This window comes from Dreissena polymorpha, chromosome 9 (genome assembly GCF_020536995.1).
Source record: "Dreissena polymorpha isolate Duluth1 chromosome 9, UMN_Dpol_1.0, whole genome shotgun sequence".
Taxonomy (NCBI): Eukaryota; Metazoa; Mollusca; class Bivalvia; order Myida; family Dreissenidae; genus Dreissena; species Dreissena polymorpha.
This window is the reverse complement of record NC_068363.1, coordinates 98,009,261-98,025,314: the sequence shown is the minus strand read 5'-3', so window position 1 is coordinate 98,025,314 and position 16,054 is coordinate 98,009,261. Positions and strand designations below refer to the sequence as shown.

Below are 16,054 nucleotides of genomic sequence, written 5' to 3'. Positions count from 1 at the left end.
ATGTTTAACACGCGGATCAAAGCAACAGATGTACGGGGTCTTCTGATTGGCTAACACTCAAGGGTCGGTAAAAATTGTACGTCGACGTACAATTTTGTACGTTGAAGTACAAAATAATGTACGTCGACGTACATATAGTACGTCCACGTACAATTCTCTTTTTACCTAGTAGGTCTTATTGACTTTTGACCCAAATGGTACGTCATAGAATTTCACCTTCAAATCTGACCACCAGTTGATGTGACTGGGCATGCCTTTGTCAGATTTTCCCAATGATCCATAACATTTGAGCCATTTCGTATGAAAATCGGTCCGGACATAAACTGCAGGCTCAAATAATTCTGTAAAAACATAAGGTCAAGTTGCTAAAATTTTGAACCCAGCTCATCACAACCAAAATACCAATACGAATATTCATGTATTAAATGAGCATGTCATGCAAAAATGGGTCTTAAGCCATATACAACATGCAAAGCTTCAGACCGGACTCAGTGCAATGGCGCAGGCTGATCATGAGCTATAATGTACCCTAATGAGAATGTGAAACCTTACGCAACATATAGAGGAAAGCATAAGCTCATAACCAGACTGAGATGATACACATGGCATACGACCAATTTTCGCTTCATGCAGCTCAATGTAAAACCTTCTCATTTTTGTTTACTTACTTGTAAATATTGCACACTGAACCCCATCTTGTCCTTACATAAACACTTCCAGCATTTTTGAGAATGCTCATTTTCTGATCCTGCCCTTCCATCGCAACAACATGAACTGCATGTGCAGCTATCAGACAAATCTGAACTATTTGATCGCAATATGAGCAATCATTTTATTCCTTAAAAAGCAAACACTAAAAAAACATTAGTTTACTTTGCATGATTTATCCTGATTTGAAAAGTGCTGTTAATGTTATTTTTAAAAAGCATACATAAATAAAGGTGATTATTTGAATATTATTTCTGCGTTTGTCATAAACAACGCCCTCCAGAAATTCTTAAACAAAATTTACATACATTAACTTTAACAAACTTCATTTAATAGCTACAAACACCCATGTTGTGGCAACAATTTTTATAATTTGTTATTGAACTACAAGAACATTTACATTTCAATCAAGATAAAAAGAACATATGCAACAATTGAAAGCTATTTAGGAATTTATTTCATATTAGCATCTTAACTTCAGGGTTATCGTGAAAATAAAATATTTTTTCAAACGTATTCCAAATATTTATAAACACAACAATCCCAAATCCCTACAGCACATTAAGATAATTTCCAAGATCATAAAATTGCCAGTAGATATTACAAATTTCAGAGTAATTGTTATTTTATCAGACCCCCTTATCTGCCTGTGACATTTAGGGCCTCTTTTAGGTTGTCAGGAAACTTGCATACTTCAAAAGCAAAAAGTTTATTTGCTTAGTTAAGTAATTGTCGTTCCTACATGGAGACTGTTACTCCATAAACCGTGTGCAAACAAACGGAAAATAATTTGCGCGATGTTTTTTTTTAAATTGCTTAATACTCTTTTTAATAAATTATTGTTTTGTATTTGCACATTTGACACTTGTTCCACATGCTAAGGCTTCAACCATAAGGGATTGTAACTAATAATGCCATTTGGCTCATTTGAATTCTACATATCTTCACATATATATGCACACTAACACAGACAATAGTTTAGGCTGCCACCTAAAACCAAGAGAATTTGAAAGTCAAAACAGTGAAATCTGGTAATCCTTGTGCTGACCAATGCACAAACAGAAAGGAAGTTCACTACTTTCATCAATAGAACAGGGTTGGGGGAAGGGGGGGGTTTGTGTAAATATTCATGCAAATTTTATTTGTTCTTCATGGACCGGATACATGGTTTAGTGGTACATGTACTATATTTGTATAAGAACCTAAGGGATCCCAGGTCCCTACAATCCTATTTGAGTAACATCTGTTTTGCATCTGATGTTAAACCAAGGTGCAGTGTACTTAACATTGGGCACTAAAAGAACCAAAGGCCCTTTCTGGAACAAGGTGTCACCTGTATCTTGCCCCGCCCTCCAGGACCCTTTCTGGAACAGGGTGTCACCTGTATCTTGACCTTCCCTCCAGGGCCCTTTATGGAACAGGGTGTCACCTGTATCTTGCCCTTTCCTAAACTAATTAACAGGTCTTATGTGGGCAATGGCCATAAGCGAAATTCCCAGTGCACTCAATAACAAGAGCTGTTAGAGGACAGAGCGCTCGACTATTCGAGTGCTTGACAGTATAACGTAAGCCATCATGGGGAAATGGTTCAAATTATTCAATAAGGTCAAGGTAATAGTTCAGGTATATTTTCCACAATCTATTGAACATTTGTAAAGACATAAAACAAACTAATAAGATTTTATTTCAAGTTTGATAGATTATAGCTTTGGTGGGAAGTTTGGACGGTCCTTCAAAAATAAAGTAAATAAATATTTTTTATTTTTTTGTAACCATGTTTTAAAGAAAAAAATATTCGTTTTGGGTTGGGAAGGGGGGGGGTTGAAAGTGGGGTATAATGTGGGGTGTGGTCACTTATTAGACGATCTTTCAAAAGTAAAAAAAGGAAAAAATAAATAATTATTATTATTTTATTTATTTTTTTTTGGGGGGGGGGGGGGGGGGGGGGGCAGGGATTCTGGGTTGGGGCGTGGGGTATTGTTTGGGTGGAATCCATTGTGGTATTCAGGTAAGTGTTGTTTTGTCAAAGTATTAATAAAATCTGATCATAAATAAAAAAAGTTATGGCAATGTAACTAAAGTAATATGCATATTATAAGTGAAAAAAGGGCCATAATTCTTACAAAATGCTTGATACAGTTGTCTGCTCTTCTTAATAGATTGGGTTCATGTTGGTAAAGAAGTTTGCAAAATATGAAAGCAATATGTCAAGGGACAATGAAAATATTTGGGGTGGTACGCAAACTTTAACATAGATTTATCAATAATATGCATATTGTAAGTAAAAAAAGGGCCATAATTCTTACATAATGCTGGATACAGTTGTCTGCTCTTGTTTATAGGTTGGGGTCATGTTGGTAAAGAAGTATGCAAAATTTTAAAGCAATATGTTAAGGGACATTGAAAATATTTGGGGTGGTACGCAAACTTTAACATTTGCACCCTAACGCTAACTGGAACGCTAACGCCAACGCCGGGTTGAGTAGGATAGCTCCACTATATATATTTCATATATAATAGTCAAGCTAAAAATCCACAACACACTGTTTCACTCCTAGTGCCTTAAGGCTTTGTCGCCTCATAGTGGGTAGGCTATTGCAACTGGTCCTAGCTCTGTGAAAAAGGGGTTTAATGCATGTGCATAAAGTGTTGTCCCAGATTAGCCTGTGCAGTCCACACAGGCTAATCTGGGACACTTTCCATCTTAACTGGATTTTTGCTAAGAAAAGACTTTTAGTAAACAAAATAAAAGCAGAAAGTGTCATCCATGATGAGCCTGTGCAGACTGCACAGGCTAATCTGGGACGACACTTTACGCAAATGCATTAAACCCCCTTTTCACAGAGCACGGTTCAAATGTTAAGAATATGAATATTTGTCGCACTACTCATTAAAAATTATTTAGCGCTCCCAAATCGTTCTGCATCAACATCTCTGCACTGTTTTGTGAATTCCCATCGCTGTCATTTACAGGTGCTCTACAGCTCAACAAATTGTCGGAGCTTTTGCAGCAAATGACGGTGTTTTATGTGCATAATTTTTAAATTCATTTACACAGCTGCTAGCTTAAAAGAACATAATTATATAGACTTTTGTCAGAAAGCTTAAGGTATATTGCATGGTCGGAATGTTTTTTTCTGGTTTTTCATGATCACAAGAATTGCTTTGTATGAGCCCTGGTATTTTAACATTGCTGTTTACATACCCAAACTTTCATTTCTTATTGTTTATCTGGTTGCAAGTGCAAGGGATACAACTCTTACTTCAGGATCTCACGTATGGTCAACATACTGGAGACCCAGAAACACAAAATGCTAGAATGGGAGGTAACTCTGACAAGCAGCACAGAATAGTCTTCAAGAGTTACCCATTTTTAATCTTAATATATCAATGGAACTGTATATGAACAGTAACAAGAGCTATGTACATTTGTATTCAGTTAACAGAAGTGTTGTCAAGCGCTGAGCAAACATCTTCACTCTCTCAATTGACAATGCTTTTAATACTCGCTTTAAATACTCAGTTTAAATTACTAGTGTGTCATATGAATAATACAAATGTTTATAACTTGTATAATATTATGTACGGATGTCAGCAAATGTTTAAGTGGTCAATGATAATTGTCCAGCATAACTCCTATGTCTCATCAAACAAATTAATTGTAAATCATATAACAAGCTTCTAAAGATTAAATATAAATATTGGGTTGTTATAGGCAAAATATAACAGGTCAATATTCTTATAAATATCGTACATGCAAGTACAACTGAGCTTTTAGTTAAACTGATACTCCCAGGGGTCTGATACTAACCAATGATTTTTTTTGCTTTATATTTTACAGCCTGTGCCTTTTGGATTGGGAATAATTAAACATTATTAATTTGATTATAAATTACAGTTTACAGATTGTTAATAAATGCATGCTTTCTAAAAATTTATATTATTAAGTGCTAGGGAATTAAATTGCTGTATAATGATGAAAAACTAAACCAATTATTGAGTTTATTGGAAAAGTTTTGCATATTTTTGGGGAAATTTTGGTCAGATTTTTTGGGAAAAAAATGCTACTTTTTGCCATTTGGAAACAGCCTTTTTCTTCTTTTTGCAATTGGGAAACAGCCTGTAAGAGGCTGTAATTATGGGCAAATAAATCACTGCAGTAACATATTTAAGTTTCCCATCAAGTGTCTTTTAACCTGCAGGAAATAGCACCGGCACAAACTATACAGTGAACAACCTTAAAAGTTTCTGCTACGAATGTAAAGATTTTACTAGAAAAGAATGCACACAGCTTTGTCTATCTATGTATACTGAAGATGGTGCAACTAAAAGATCGAGAACGGCCACTATGAACATTAATATTTGATGAATCAAAAGTACAATAAAAACCAAAATTACCATGCAAAACATAACCTGCAGAAAAGGAGAGCAGATCATGAAAATCATGGCTTTGTGGACAAGCAGGAACATAATTATCACCCATTGATTTTAGTGTCACATTTCATAGCGTCTACATTTGCATGTTGGTCATTTAAAGATATAGTGCTACAAGCTTTGTTTAGCCCTTTACCACTTTGATACACATTTTGACGCATTTTTAGTCCCATATAAAGTTAAATTTCATTTAATACCCTTCTTACTTAATTCAAGTTTTAAAGGCTTCATTTCCAACCCTTAGATACTGATGAGTAGCAAACAGCATACAACCTGAACAGACTACCAGTTACACACAGGTTGTTCTGGTTTTATGCTGTTTGCACATATCAATTTTTACTTTGCGTCTTTGTGGGAAAGGGTTAAGGACAAAATATAAATTAAAACATTTTGCTTGATACATGTCTTTGACAATACTTACAACAATTCCAATTCAGTTGGTTCTAAGAGATCGTGAAAACCGTAAGCATGGTGCAAGCTGTAACTATGGTGGTCACCATGGTGATCCCCATGGTGATCCCAAGCCCCTACAGGCTTATGATGATCCTTATCACCGTTGTGATGATCCCGTTGATCATTTTGTTCCCTAGACTTGTGATCCCTGTTCCTAGAATCATGATCCTCATTCTTGCCATGTGGAGAGGGATCCTTTTTATAGGGATCCTGCGTGTGGTTTATTTCCTCAGTTACAACAATTGGTTCTGGTTTATCCTTGCTGTTTGGTCCTTTTTGTTTTCCACTAACTTTTGCTTTTGTTGATGCACTAGGCCCAACATGGGGATTCTTCAAACTATTTTTATTTCTACCAACGTCTTTATGGTGATCTGTCTGATTCATTTTTTCAATTAATCATTAAATGTGCAACTTTCAGCCGGCTTTAAAGCAAAGTGAAATAAAGCAACAATTGCTTAAAAAATACAAGTGCTTAATAAAAAAATCCATCCACTATAAAGATTTGATTCACTGAGTGATAAAGTAACTAGTGAAATAATTAATTATCATAAAATAATTTATATTATTTCACACATTCAAGTTATTGTCTGGTAATGTAATCCAACATTGTTCATAGCACTGGCCTGAAGTTTGTCACAGATAAATCATGACCTTCATAACATTTATTTTAAAGTTCCCGACTCAATTGAAATTCTATAAAGTTCGTATTGAAAACTTTTTCAAATAAAAATGGGAAAAAATCAATCACATTCACGGGTACAGCGTGTTAGCCTTTTGTAAGGTCTCAAATAGTGGCTAGATGTTTGCACAGCAAAATATAGGCAATTAAAATATAAATAAAATGGGTTCAATTAAAAAAAAGCATACAACTGTTATTTTAGAATTGGAATAGGATTATATGCATACGTATTGAAATCTTTTCTTCACAAAATGAGAGGAATTTTGAATGCAAGCTAATATCATACATTTGAATATGACATTATAAATCATTGTTTAAAAACTTATTCAGGCAAAGTTTAATTTTAAGTATACTGATAATAGAAAAACAATGTTCACTGTATTCTAAAATAATGGTTAAATAACGGATTCTTACTGTGTAATTTGTTAAATGAATAATTCCATGATTTCAGAATTTATTCTAATAATATGTAATTGCTTTTTGTCAAAACACACCTTATCATAAAATCTTACCTACTGTATCCTTTAATTTATACAGTTACATGTTACAAAAATAAAAATATATTTTTTATTTATGAATTAGCATTAAAATTCGAGAAACAAATTAAGCAAAGAAACAATGTCAATATAGCTTTGCCAAAACAACATTAGAGTTTTTAAGCTCACAACCATATACTTATCGAAGTTAATATGTTCATCCATGGGTGTCTGTACAAATTTGTATCATGATTGAAAATTTCTTTTATTTAATTTGCCAATATTGCATTATTGTTCCTAAGCAATGTATAACCCTTTTTAATGAAAACTATTTTATTCAATGTATACTAGTAATTGCAAATCATGAATGACCACTTAAATATATACATTTTAAATCCCAGTCGTATCAAACTGCAATATAATAGCTATGAATTATTCAACTTCCTCACAATAGAGCAATCATAATAAAATCCCAAAATGACACAGAAGCATTAAATGAAGAACATGACAAGGTTGTAAAAGCCAAACAAATATAAAATTGAACTTAAATATTTGCCCAATTTTGGCAGCTTTTATGGAAGTGCAGTAAAACTTGTACGCAATTATAAATATAAATTATTTAAATCTAATTCTAAAGAGTTTTCAGTACACACACTGATGGCTTTTTAAACAAACATTCTTATCAATAAGTAAACACCAACATTTTTGCACCTCTGAAAAGATAACAGTGACATAAAACTATGCTAATCAATAATGCAAAGCAAACAAACATAATGACATTCAAATCATTTTAATTTTTCTCTCAAAATGTTCCTCCAAAACAGATGCATTATTTTCCAATGTTAAAGATTTAAAAGAGCAGCACTTTTGCGCTCTTTCTTCTGGTTTTTGTGATCTAAAGATTGTCCTATCATGTCCTATCACACATTGAAGGATATCTTCTACCATATTAGTTATGTTATTATCCTAAAAAACAATATTCAAAACTGAAATAGACAATTTGCTTTTCCTTTTTTGTTTAATTTATTATTCAGCCACTGCACTATATTCACTGCAGATATTTTGAATAACAAAATTTAAGTAAAAAATTTCCATTCATAATTTATATTATGTTTTTTACATTTATTTATTTGAGTACTATTTTGGAAATAACAACACTCATTTTTATTGCATTTTTTATTCAAGAAATTATTTATTGAAGCTGATCTTGATCCTTTTATCTAAGTAACACTTAATGATCATCAAAAACTTATATTCACAACATCCAATTTAAATAAAATGGTGAAATACACATATTAACTCACCAATATTCATTCAGTTTAGGTATTTAATCAAATATTCCTTTAATAATTTTATTTAAAGTTTATTTTCAACGATTGACAATGCTTCATATTTACCCATATTCAACCTTTGAATTGTTTATAAATAAGTAATGAAAACTGATCAATTTCTTTTACAAATAGTAACTCAGCAATTGTATTATTTCCACCCTTTTCAAAAACGGAAATACAATGTCCTTGCTCGCATTCCAATTTCCTATTATCAAATGAATGTTAATAATGAAAATGTATTTGTGATAACAAAAGCCACAAACAAGTTTCCAAGCGTTTCAAAAATGAGTAGCATTTATAAAATAGATGACAGAGCAGGCTTTTATCTCAACAGAAAGGGAAGATTAAATATTGACATTAAAATAACAAAATAGACAGTAGATCAGTCCATCTTGGTTTACTCAAGATAACCTGGGCTTGTCGAAAAATTTATCAAAGAAGTAAATGATTCACCTGCGCTCATTATTAGCAAAGTACTTACCGCTAACACTCAATCATGAGTACCCAATTTCTTCGCTGAGATACACAGGGTTGGAAATATATACGGGTTTGAACTAATTTCTCTTTAAGGCTTGTAAAAAATGTACACATAACTGGTTATCCCTACTGGATATAAAACTGAGTAACTGGTTAAAACAAACAGTAAAAGACAGATTCAACAAACTGCTTCAATTTATTGTGCAAACAGTGTTAAAATGTTGATTTGTAGAGACTCAACTACTCCATGGAGATCTTGCAATAACATTCAACATGCCATTAGACTGGATCACAGACATTAATGTTCAAATAATGGATTGGAACTTGGCATTTGATGGTATTTCCATTTAATTTTCACACAATTTATATCAGGGCTCTCGCAACTGGGCGACTTCGGCGACAAAGTCGCTTAAAGTTTCAAAACATCGCCTTGTTCTGACCTCACAGCGAAAAAACTTCGCCTTAATTTTCGTTTTGCGACATTTACAAAATTGGTCAAAATCCCCGGGAATTATACAAAACGCATGTCAAAATAATTGAAACCACGCCTCCAGGCGTAGCTTGATTGCCGATACAGGCACCGCTGAGTGTAATGCTTGCTTTACATCAGCAAATAGAAGAGTTGTTCCAGCACAATAGCGAGGGATTACGTCCGATCACATGATCTCGCTAATTGATAGCTAATTGAAAGCAATTATCTTGTCAAGATGACACAATAAACCGTTTAATGCAGGCATGTACCCATTGTTGTTTCGCTGGGTTCCGATTTTGCTCGGTCTTTTATTGATTGATTTCTGATTGATAAGCGGCTGGCACTGACATGAGTAGTAATTGACAAAACCTCTTTGCTACTTTCAGAAAACCGTACAATTCTACGCATGTTGCAAATGTCCACCATTTCGCAATTTTAAATTATGTATCTATGTGTAAATTAAAGCACTTCAATATCACATTTTAAAACAATATTTCAACCAAATTTTTTTTGCAGTCAATGATATGCATATTTTATTTATGTGCAAAAGACATATCTCCATGTGTTTTCAGACAGTCGTTTTCGGTATTGTTCGTTGACTTTAATTTACTTTCGACATTCTTTTTAACATTTTTATTAGAATGACGAATGCACATGCGATGTAACGAATAGTCTGGTTGACCATATTTCGCATTGTACTCAACAGAACTTGCTCCTAGAAAGATTTTAAAAATCACACCCATAACCTTGATTGTATTCGTTCTTGTAAAGTTATAATAATATTTTCTAAGAAATTGACACTTATATAATTCTTGTTTTAGAGTGATATTATGCTTGTTTTGAAGTATATATGATGACTATATACATGAATCTATAATATATATGCATAATGGTAATGGTTAAAATTTGACAATAAAATTGAGATTTTATTGCAATAAAAAGATATGTTATTTTGAATGTTTTTCTTTTTTAATTTATGATGTAACAGCTGAATGATTGTCTTTAAAAGTTAATAACAGCCTTAACAAAACCTTACATCTTAGTCCGAAGTTAGTCCTCTGCTAGAATAAGTCCCATTTAGGTCCAATCCCTACATTTCCCCCTGATTCTGAAAACTTCTCCCTATTTCTAAAAACTTCTCCCTACGGAGAGAGAAGGTACTTCTCCCTAAAATATGTTTTAAAACAGTCTGTTTTGTTTGAAGTAACAGAGACCTTGACCTAGTTCCAACAGGTCCCAAATGCAATGCCATGATGTCTGCATGTTAACCATCAACATACAAAATTTCATAACAAAACCTGCATAAAAAGTCACGCCATTGTGTGGGAACAGTTTTTCTGTTTGTAAAAACATTGATCTTGTTCTTGAACCAAATAGTTCCAGATAGAATACCAAGATAGGAGGTATACATGTGAGAAACTAACTTGCAAAATTACAGAGTACCGTATTTTGTCGTGTATAGCGGGCAGTTTTTTTACCTCCAAACTTCAAATAAAAAAGTTTGTGCGCGTTATACATTGATACAACGCTATCCTGGCTGCTAAGTTGCAAAAAATTCACTTCATAATAGGAAATATTCATAATAGCCGCCATTTTTTTATTCCAGAAAAATACACCCTATCATCTACAGACTGAAAGGGCTGTTGTCCAAACATTAACAAAAAGTCGGTAATAGCATATATGAAGGGGGTAGCATTAGTTATTTACAATAAAATAAAATGTTTGATTAAAATATGCGAACATTATTTGTCTGTGTTGGTGCACTTATACATTGGCAGCTTAAGTTGGACTGGTAAAGGTATTTGGTCTTTTCTGCAGGTAACCATAGCTGTGAACAGGGACACTTCTTAAGTGTTTTCCAGTTTGGTCCAGGTTTTTGCGCCTTTATCATCACATTCACGCCTGTGTAGTGAGACAAAAAATAACCCAACTTGTCCAAAATAAAAGAGTTACAGTTTAACGTCAATACTGACATATCTCAACAACTGTATCCCTGTCTCCCATGCGCCACAAAGTTTTTATTCAGCATTCAAATTTAAAGCCCATGTTTTCCCAGAGGAAGAATGACATGATGTACATGAATTCTTATTTTCTCTTGTTTTACATGAAATGCATGTGGACTGTTAATATGTTGCTAGAAAATTACAAAATTGTCAAAAAAGTATAGTGCTATGTAACCCATGCTCCTTATTATAATGACGCTTCCTATTTTGAATGCTTCATTAAGCTTTCCAATGCCCTGGATTATTGGATTGCGCAATAGTAAAATGGCAGCCATTATCGGTCCGATTTGGTGGTTTTTATTGTCTTTAAATATTTTGTTCTCCATTTTTGCATTAATAAAACAGTCTGCGCGAACCATTTTTCTATTTTTTAGTTACAGTAACCCTGACCGGACAGGCCCCAAGCTTGGTATGCAAATACACACACAAAATTGTGATACAATACCTCCATCTTAATTCAAAATATTCAGAATTCTAAGAAAAAAGTTCATACTCCCAACATTTTGACTCCTCATGCTTAAAATTTCATAGTTTTGTTACTCATTCAAGGTTCGAGAGAAGGTTTATAGCTTTGAATATTGAATGTCACCTTATATCTATGGCCTGTTAGTTGGTATCATCTATCAACCATAAAGTTTCACTACAATACATCAATTAGTTAATGAGTAAGCCAGCAGAAATCCTTTTTTCTCACGTTATGATGACTTTGACCCCATCCATCCCACTTAAACAATTTTAAACTAAAGCAATATCATACAAAATTAAACTTAAGACAAAGTTGATATGAGATTTCCTCCCCGCTCAATACCATCTATATTATCTACCCTTAAAAGAATGTGAATATCACAGCATGAAAGCCTGGTCTTGCAGGAGATTAAGTCAACAATAGAGACAATGTGGAATATATTGTCCTACACTTTAATATAATTGAAAACTTAATGCCAAGATAAAATAGAGGATATTTGTTGGATTCGGTGGATTATCGATTTTAATTCACGAGTGATCATAGAAAATAATATTTTCACGAGTGGCGCAGCCACGAGTGAAAATATATATTTTCTATGATCACGAGTGAATTAAAATCGATAATCCATCGAATCCAACAAATTTTCTTTTTATTTTATGCTTTATTTCACAGTTTATATACATTGTTAAAGAGTTTAACTAAAGAATTTCGTTGGGAACATGACGTCATTTCGTCAAAAAAATGACGTCATTTAACATAAACAGTGAAAATTATCGATAATTTTCACTGATAATTTTCATTGTTTGAAACAGTGAAATTATCAGTTTTAATTCACTGATATTTCTCTATAAACCACCGGAAAGCATAAAATAAATTGAAGTTCTTAATCCGTTTATTCACACAAACATTGATAAACATTGCTAAATCTTTTCCAAATAGAGCTTCAGTGTTTTTCAATGCTTATAAGATGTTATTAGAAACTGTACATATAGATGTCTTACTTAAAGGGACCTTGTCACGTTTTGGGATATTGACAAAATTGAAAACAATTGATTCAGATTCACAAATTTTAATTGTAATTATGCTATTTACGAGGAAAAAGTAATAGTGAAAATTTACCACACTCTAAAATATCCATTATATGCATCTTTTGACGATTTAAAAACCTGAAAATTATAAAGTGTGCCAAATGTAAAACGATTGAATAATTTTGAGACTTCTGTTGTTATCATTATATTCTGTGACACTACAAGGATTGCTTATACAAAATATAAAATACACCACTCACTGTATGAGCATGAATGGCCGAGTGGTTGAAGTGTTAGACTTTTACTCTAAGGGTTTGTGGTTAAAGCCCAGTTAAGGATTTCTTTCTTGAATTTTATTCTTGTTTTTTACTGTAGCTTTTTAGCTCTATCAATTTTAAGCATGTAATGACAAACTTCAATACATGCAAAAATCTGTGAAAAGGTTCCTTTAAAAGCTTCACCTCAAAACAATTTCCGTAATTGATAAAAATACCAAAAGTTCACCTGAGAACCTTACCTCCTGACAATCACCTGAGAACCTTACCTCCTGACAATCACCTTTTCACCTTTTTTTTACAGATTGAGATTCTTTCCTTTGTTTAATGTTTTATTGTTTGAGAGCATAATCAAAGAATACATGAGACGTAAGTCATAAAGTAACATCATCTTGAACAATAACATAACGAACAATTAATAACATAAAAAAAGCAACACAAGTGAAATATCTTCTGGAAACTATACTTTAAGGTAGGTTTAAAAGGGGGTGTAATAGTCAACATTTTACAGTTAGTTTACAAAATCAATATTGACCTGTTTGACCCTTCAAGTAAAAACTATTGCAATAATTATGCCATTTAAACTTTCATTAATTATACTGACTGCAAACAGTGTTTTTTGAAGAAAAAAGCTCACTAGGCTGCATTTGTTTGTTAATATTTATTGATTGGAAAAAAATAAAGTTGACTTGTATTATGTTATGTTCTAACTATTTTTGCAATGGTATTTTAAACCATGTGTTTGGGAGTTTAAATCAATAGGGAGCAATTAAAGGGGTCTTTTTACAGATTTCCTCATGTATTGAAGTTTGTCATTAAATGCTTTATATTTATAAATGTAACAAGAATTATCTTTAAAAAAGATATACGGCGTTGATGTTGAAATTTTTGCAACCAGTGAAAGGAGACGGAATGAAGCGATAATATATTTTAATTATAGTAATTACACATTTAATAAATATATTAGTAAACTAAATATTGCAATAGACAAACACTTGTATAAATTATTATATTTTTTTACTTGAGACGTTGACCTGTATTACTACGCTGTTTACACATTTATATAACAGTGGGTCTCACTAAACTATGCAGAGTCACCTAAAGTCTACCAAAGGCCACAAAATCATGGTCAAATTAAAACACAAATAAGTTAACCAGTGGATCTTTTATTCAATAAATTTAAGACTATTAAAGGAATATATTTAGGAGAAACAAAGATTTTAACATAAATATCTGTTTTTATTTGGTCTACAGTGGTGTTCTGTAATTCCAGGCAAGTTATAACAAAGGCATTTCAAGAGTTACAGTGGGTTTATTGGACTTTAAGTGCATGTGTATGACTTTGTGTAACTTTGCTACACTTTGTGTGTTTTTGTAGTGTTTAGTTTGACCTTTACGGGGGTCTCTCTAAAACGCATACGGGAAACGCAGACAATTTACATTATCACGATTGGTAACATTGAAAAATGCATACGATATGAACAAAGAAGGAACATGCAGACGGTGATTGGTGTCCGTTATTATGGTGTTTATTATTGTTTCGTTGTTTGAATTTTAATGTTTGATGTTGAAAATAAATAATTGTTTCTTAAATATTGATGTTTTGTTGAAAACGTGGCTCTGAAAGACATTTCGACCCAGATCGGAATTAATGTTATATAAGCTCCAACCTTATCTTGATCGTCTGCATTTTTACGTATGTGTTTTAGTGACCGCTCCTTTACGGCATGTAAACATCGGCTTCTTTTAATTTTAAAGACATGTGATTAATGCTATAATGCTTCGTAAACTAAGGAAAAACATGGCAAAAATTCCAAATTTTCTCTCCAACTAGAAGTCCGCATCCCCTTCAGTGAACAGTGTTACATGCTATACTACAAGAACGCGGTTATGTTGCCAATGTTCTAGGTAATTATGCTCAAATCAGCCAATGCAATCAATGAAGTGTATTCATTTGGATTTAGCCGCGGGAAGTTTTATTTGAATTCTGTAGGACGCTAACAAAGGTCACGTAAGGTGAAAAGCTGGCTTAGACAGCTACGCTGAAAAATTGGATCTAATAAGCTCCAGTAAAAAAAAACACTAAAATAACATTAAAGAAAGAAAAAAGTAACCAGCAACGGGGCACAAACCACTGACCATGGAGCCCTGGAGTAAAAAGTCTCCCCCTTTGACCACTCAGACATCCCTACTCATACAATGAGGGATGTATTTTATACTTTATATAAGAAATCCTCCGAGTATCACAAAATATAACAACAACAACAGAACTATACAAATATTTCAATTGTTTCCTGTTGCAACGCTTTATAATTTTCAGATTTTTAAATAGTCAAAAGATGTACATAATGGATATTTTAGAGCATGGTAAATGTTCAGTATTACTGTTTTCTCACAAATATCATTTAACTGCAACAAAAATTTGCAAATCTGATTTTTTTTTGTCAATTTACCAAAGCGTGAAAAGGCCCCTTTAAGGCTCTGCCGATATGGAGCTGTAATATAATTTAATTGAATTCATTCATAAGCATTTGGTAGGAAATAATGTTTTGTAGGCTACAACTTTCTCAAGATTTAGTGTCCTTTATGCCAACCAAGCGTTAGTTGTATTTAGTAATGTATCAACAATTATAAAGTTGAAGAAGTTGGAGAATAACTCAGTCAGCATAATTAATCAAAGCGCTGAAGGCACTGAAGATGTTCGCTATTGCATAATTCAACACGCAATTCATTTTTGAAAATCAATCGCAAGTTTGAAATGAACACACGCCATTCAACTTTATAAAGTGTGTGTCATAGCGCACGGGTCGAGTTTTGTGTGCACTTTTTATCATCCTTATTATTTCATAGAAATAACTAAGACAAAATAAAAACAACATGCTTTTTGGAAGTTCTGAAAGCATAGAAAGTATGATGAAAATGGTAATGATAACTTAATATAAAGAAAATTTGCAGTCACCATATTAAAGGAATATTTTTTTCTTATATCAAATGACTATCTCACCAAGAATATAAATTCATAATGAAAGTTCCGTGTACAAAACTTTTGATTTTTGACACCATATACAAATTCAAAATATACAACAATCTTCGTATCTTGTATATGGAGGAATAAAAGTATATAAACATTGCTGTTTATGCTTTACTTATTACCCGAGCAGTTCACACGGTGTCAACAACGCTAACATAAACATAGGTATAGAGCACTCATGCGCTTTTAGGCGTAGCTGTTTCAGTTTTCATCTTAGTGAC

The 16,054-nt window shown here is 32.8% G+C and overlaps 1 protein-coding gene across 6 annotated transcripts in view; it reads right to left on the bottom strand.

Annotated features, from left to right (window-relative positions):
* The window catches only part of LOC127846360 (neurofilament light polypeptide-like), a 128,241-nt gene that overhangs the window by 84,274 nt on the left and 27,913 nt on the right, over positions 1-16,054 (bottom strand). Inside the window, exons 1-2 of one of the 6 annotated variants that reach the window (XM_052377549.1) lie at positions 8,055-8,334; positions 5,564-6,017 (exon numbers count right to left, since the gene is read on the bottom strand). The exons of 2 other annotated variants lie outside the window; for them this stretch is intronic. In XM_052377549.1, coding sequence (XP_052233509.1) covers positions 5,564-5,979 — 416 coding nt within the window. In that variant the 5' untranslated portion in view covers positions 5,980-6,017; positions 8,055-8,334. Of the gene's footprint in view, positions 1-668; positions 934-5,563; positions 6,422-8,054; positions 8,335-16,054 lie in introns of those variants that run through there. 3 more of the 6 variants (XM_052377551.1, XM_052377548.1, XM_052377556.1) reach the window with 3 other exon arrangements.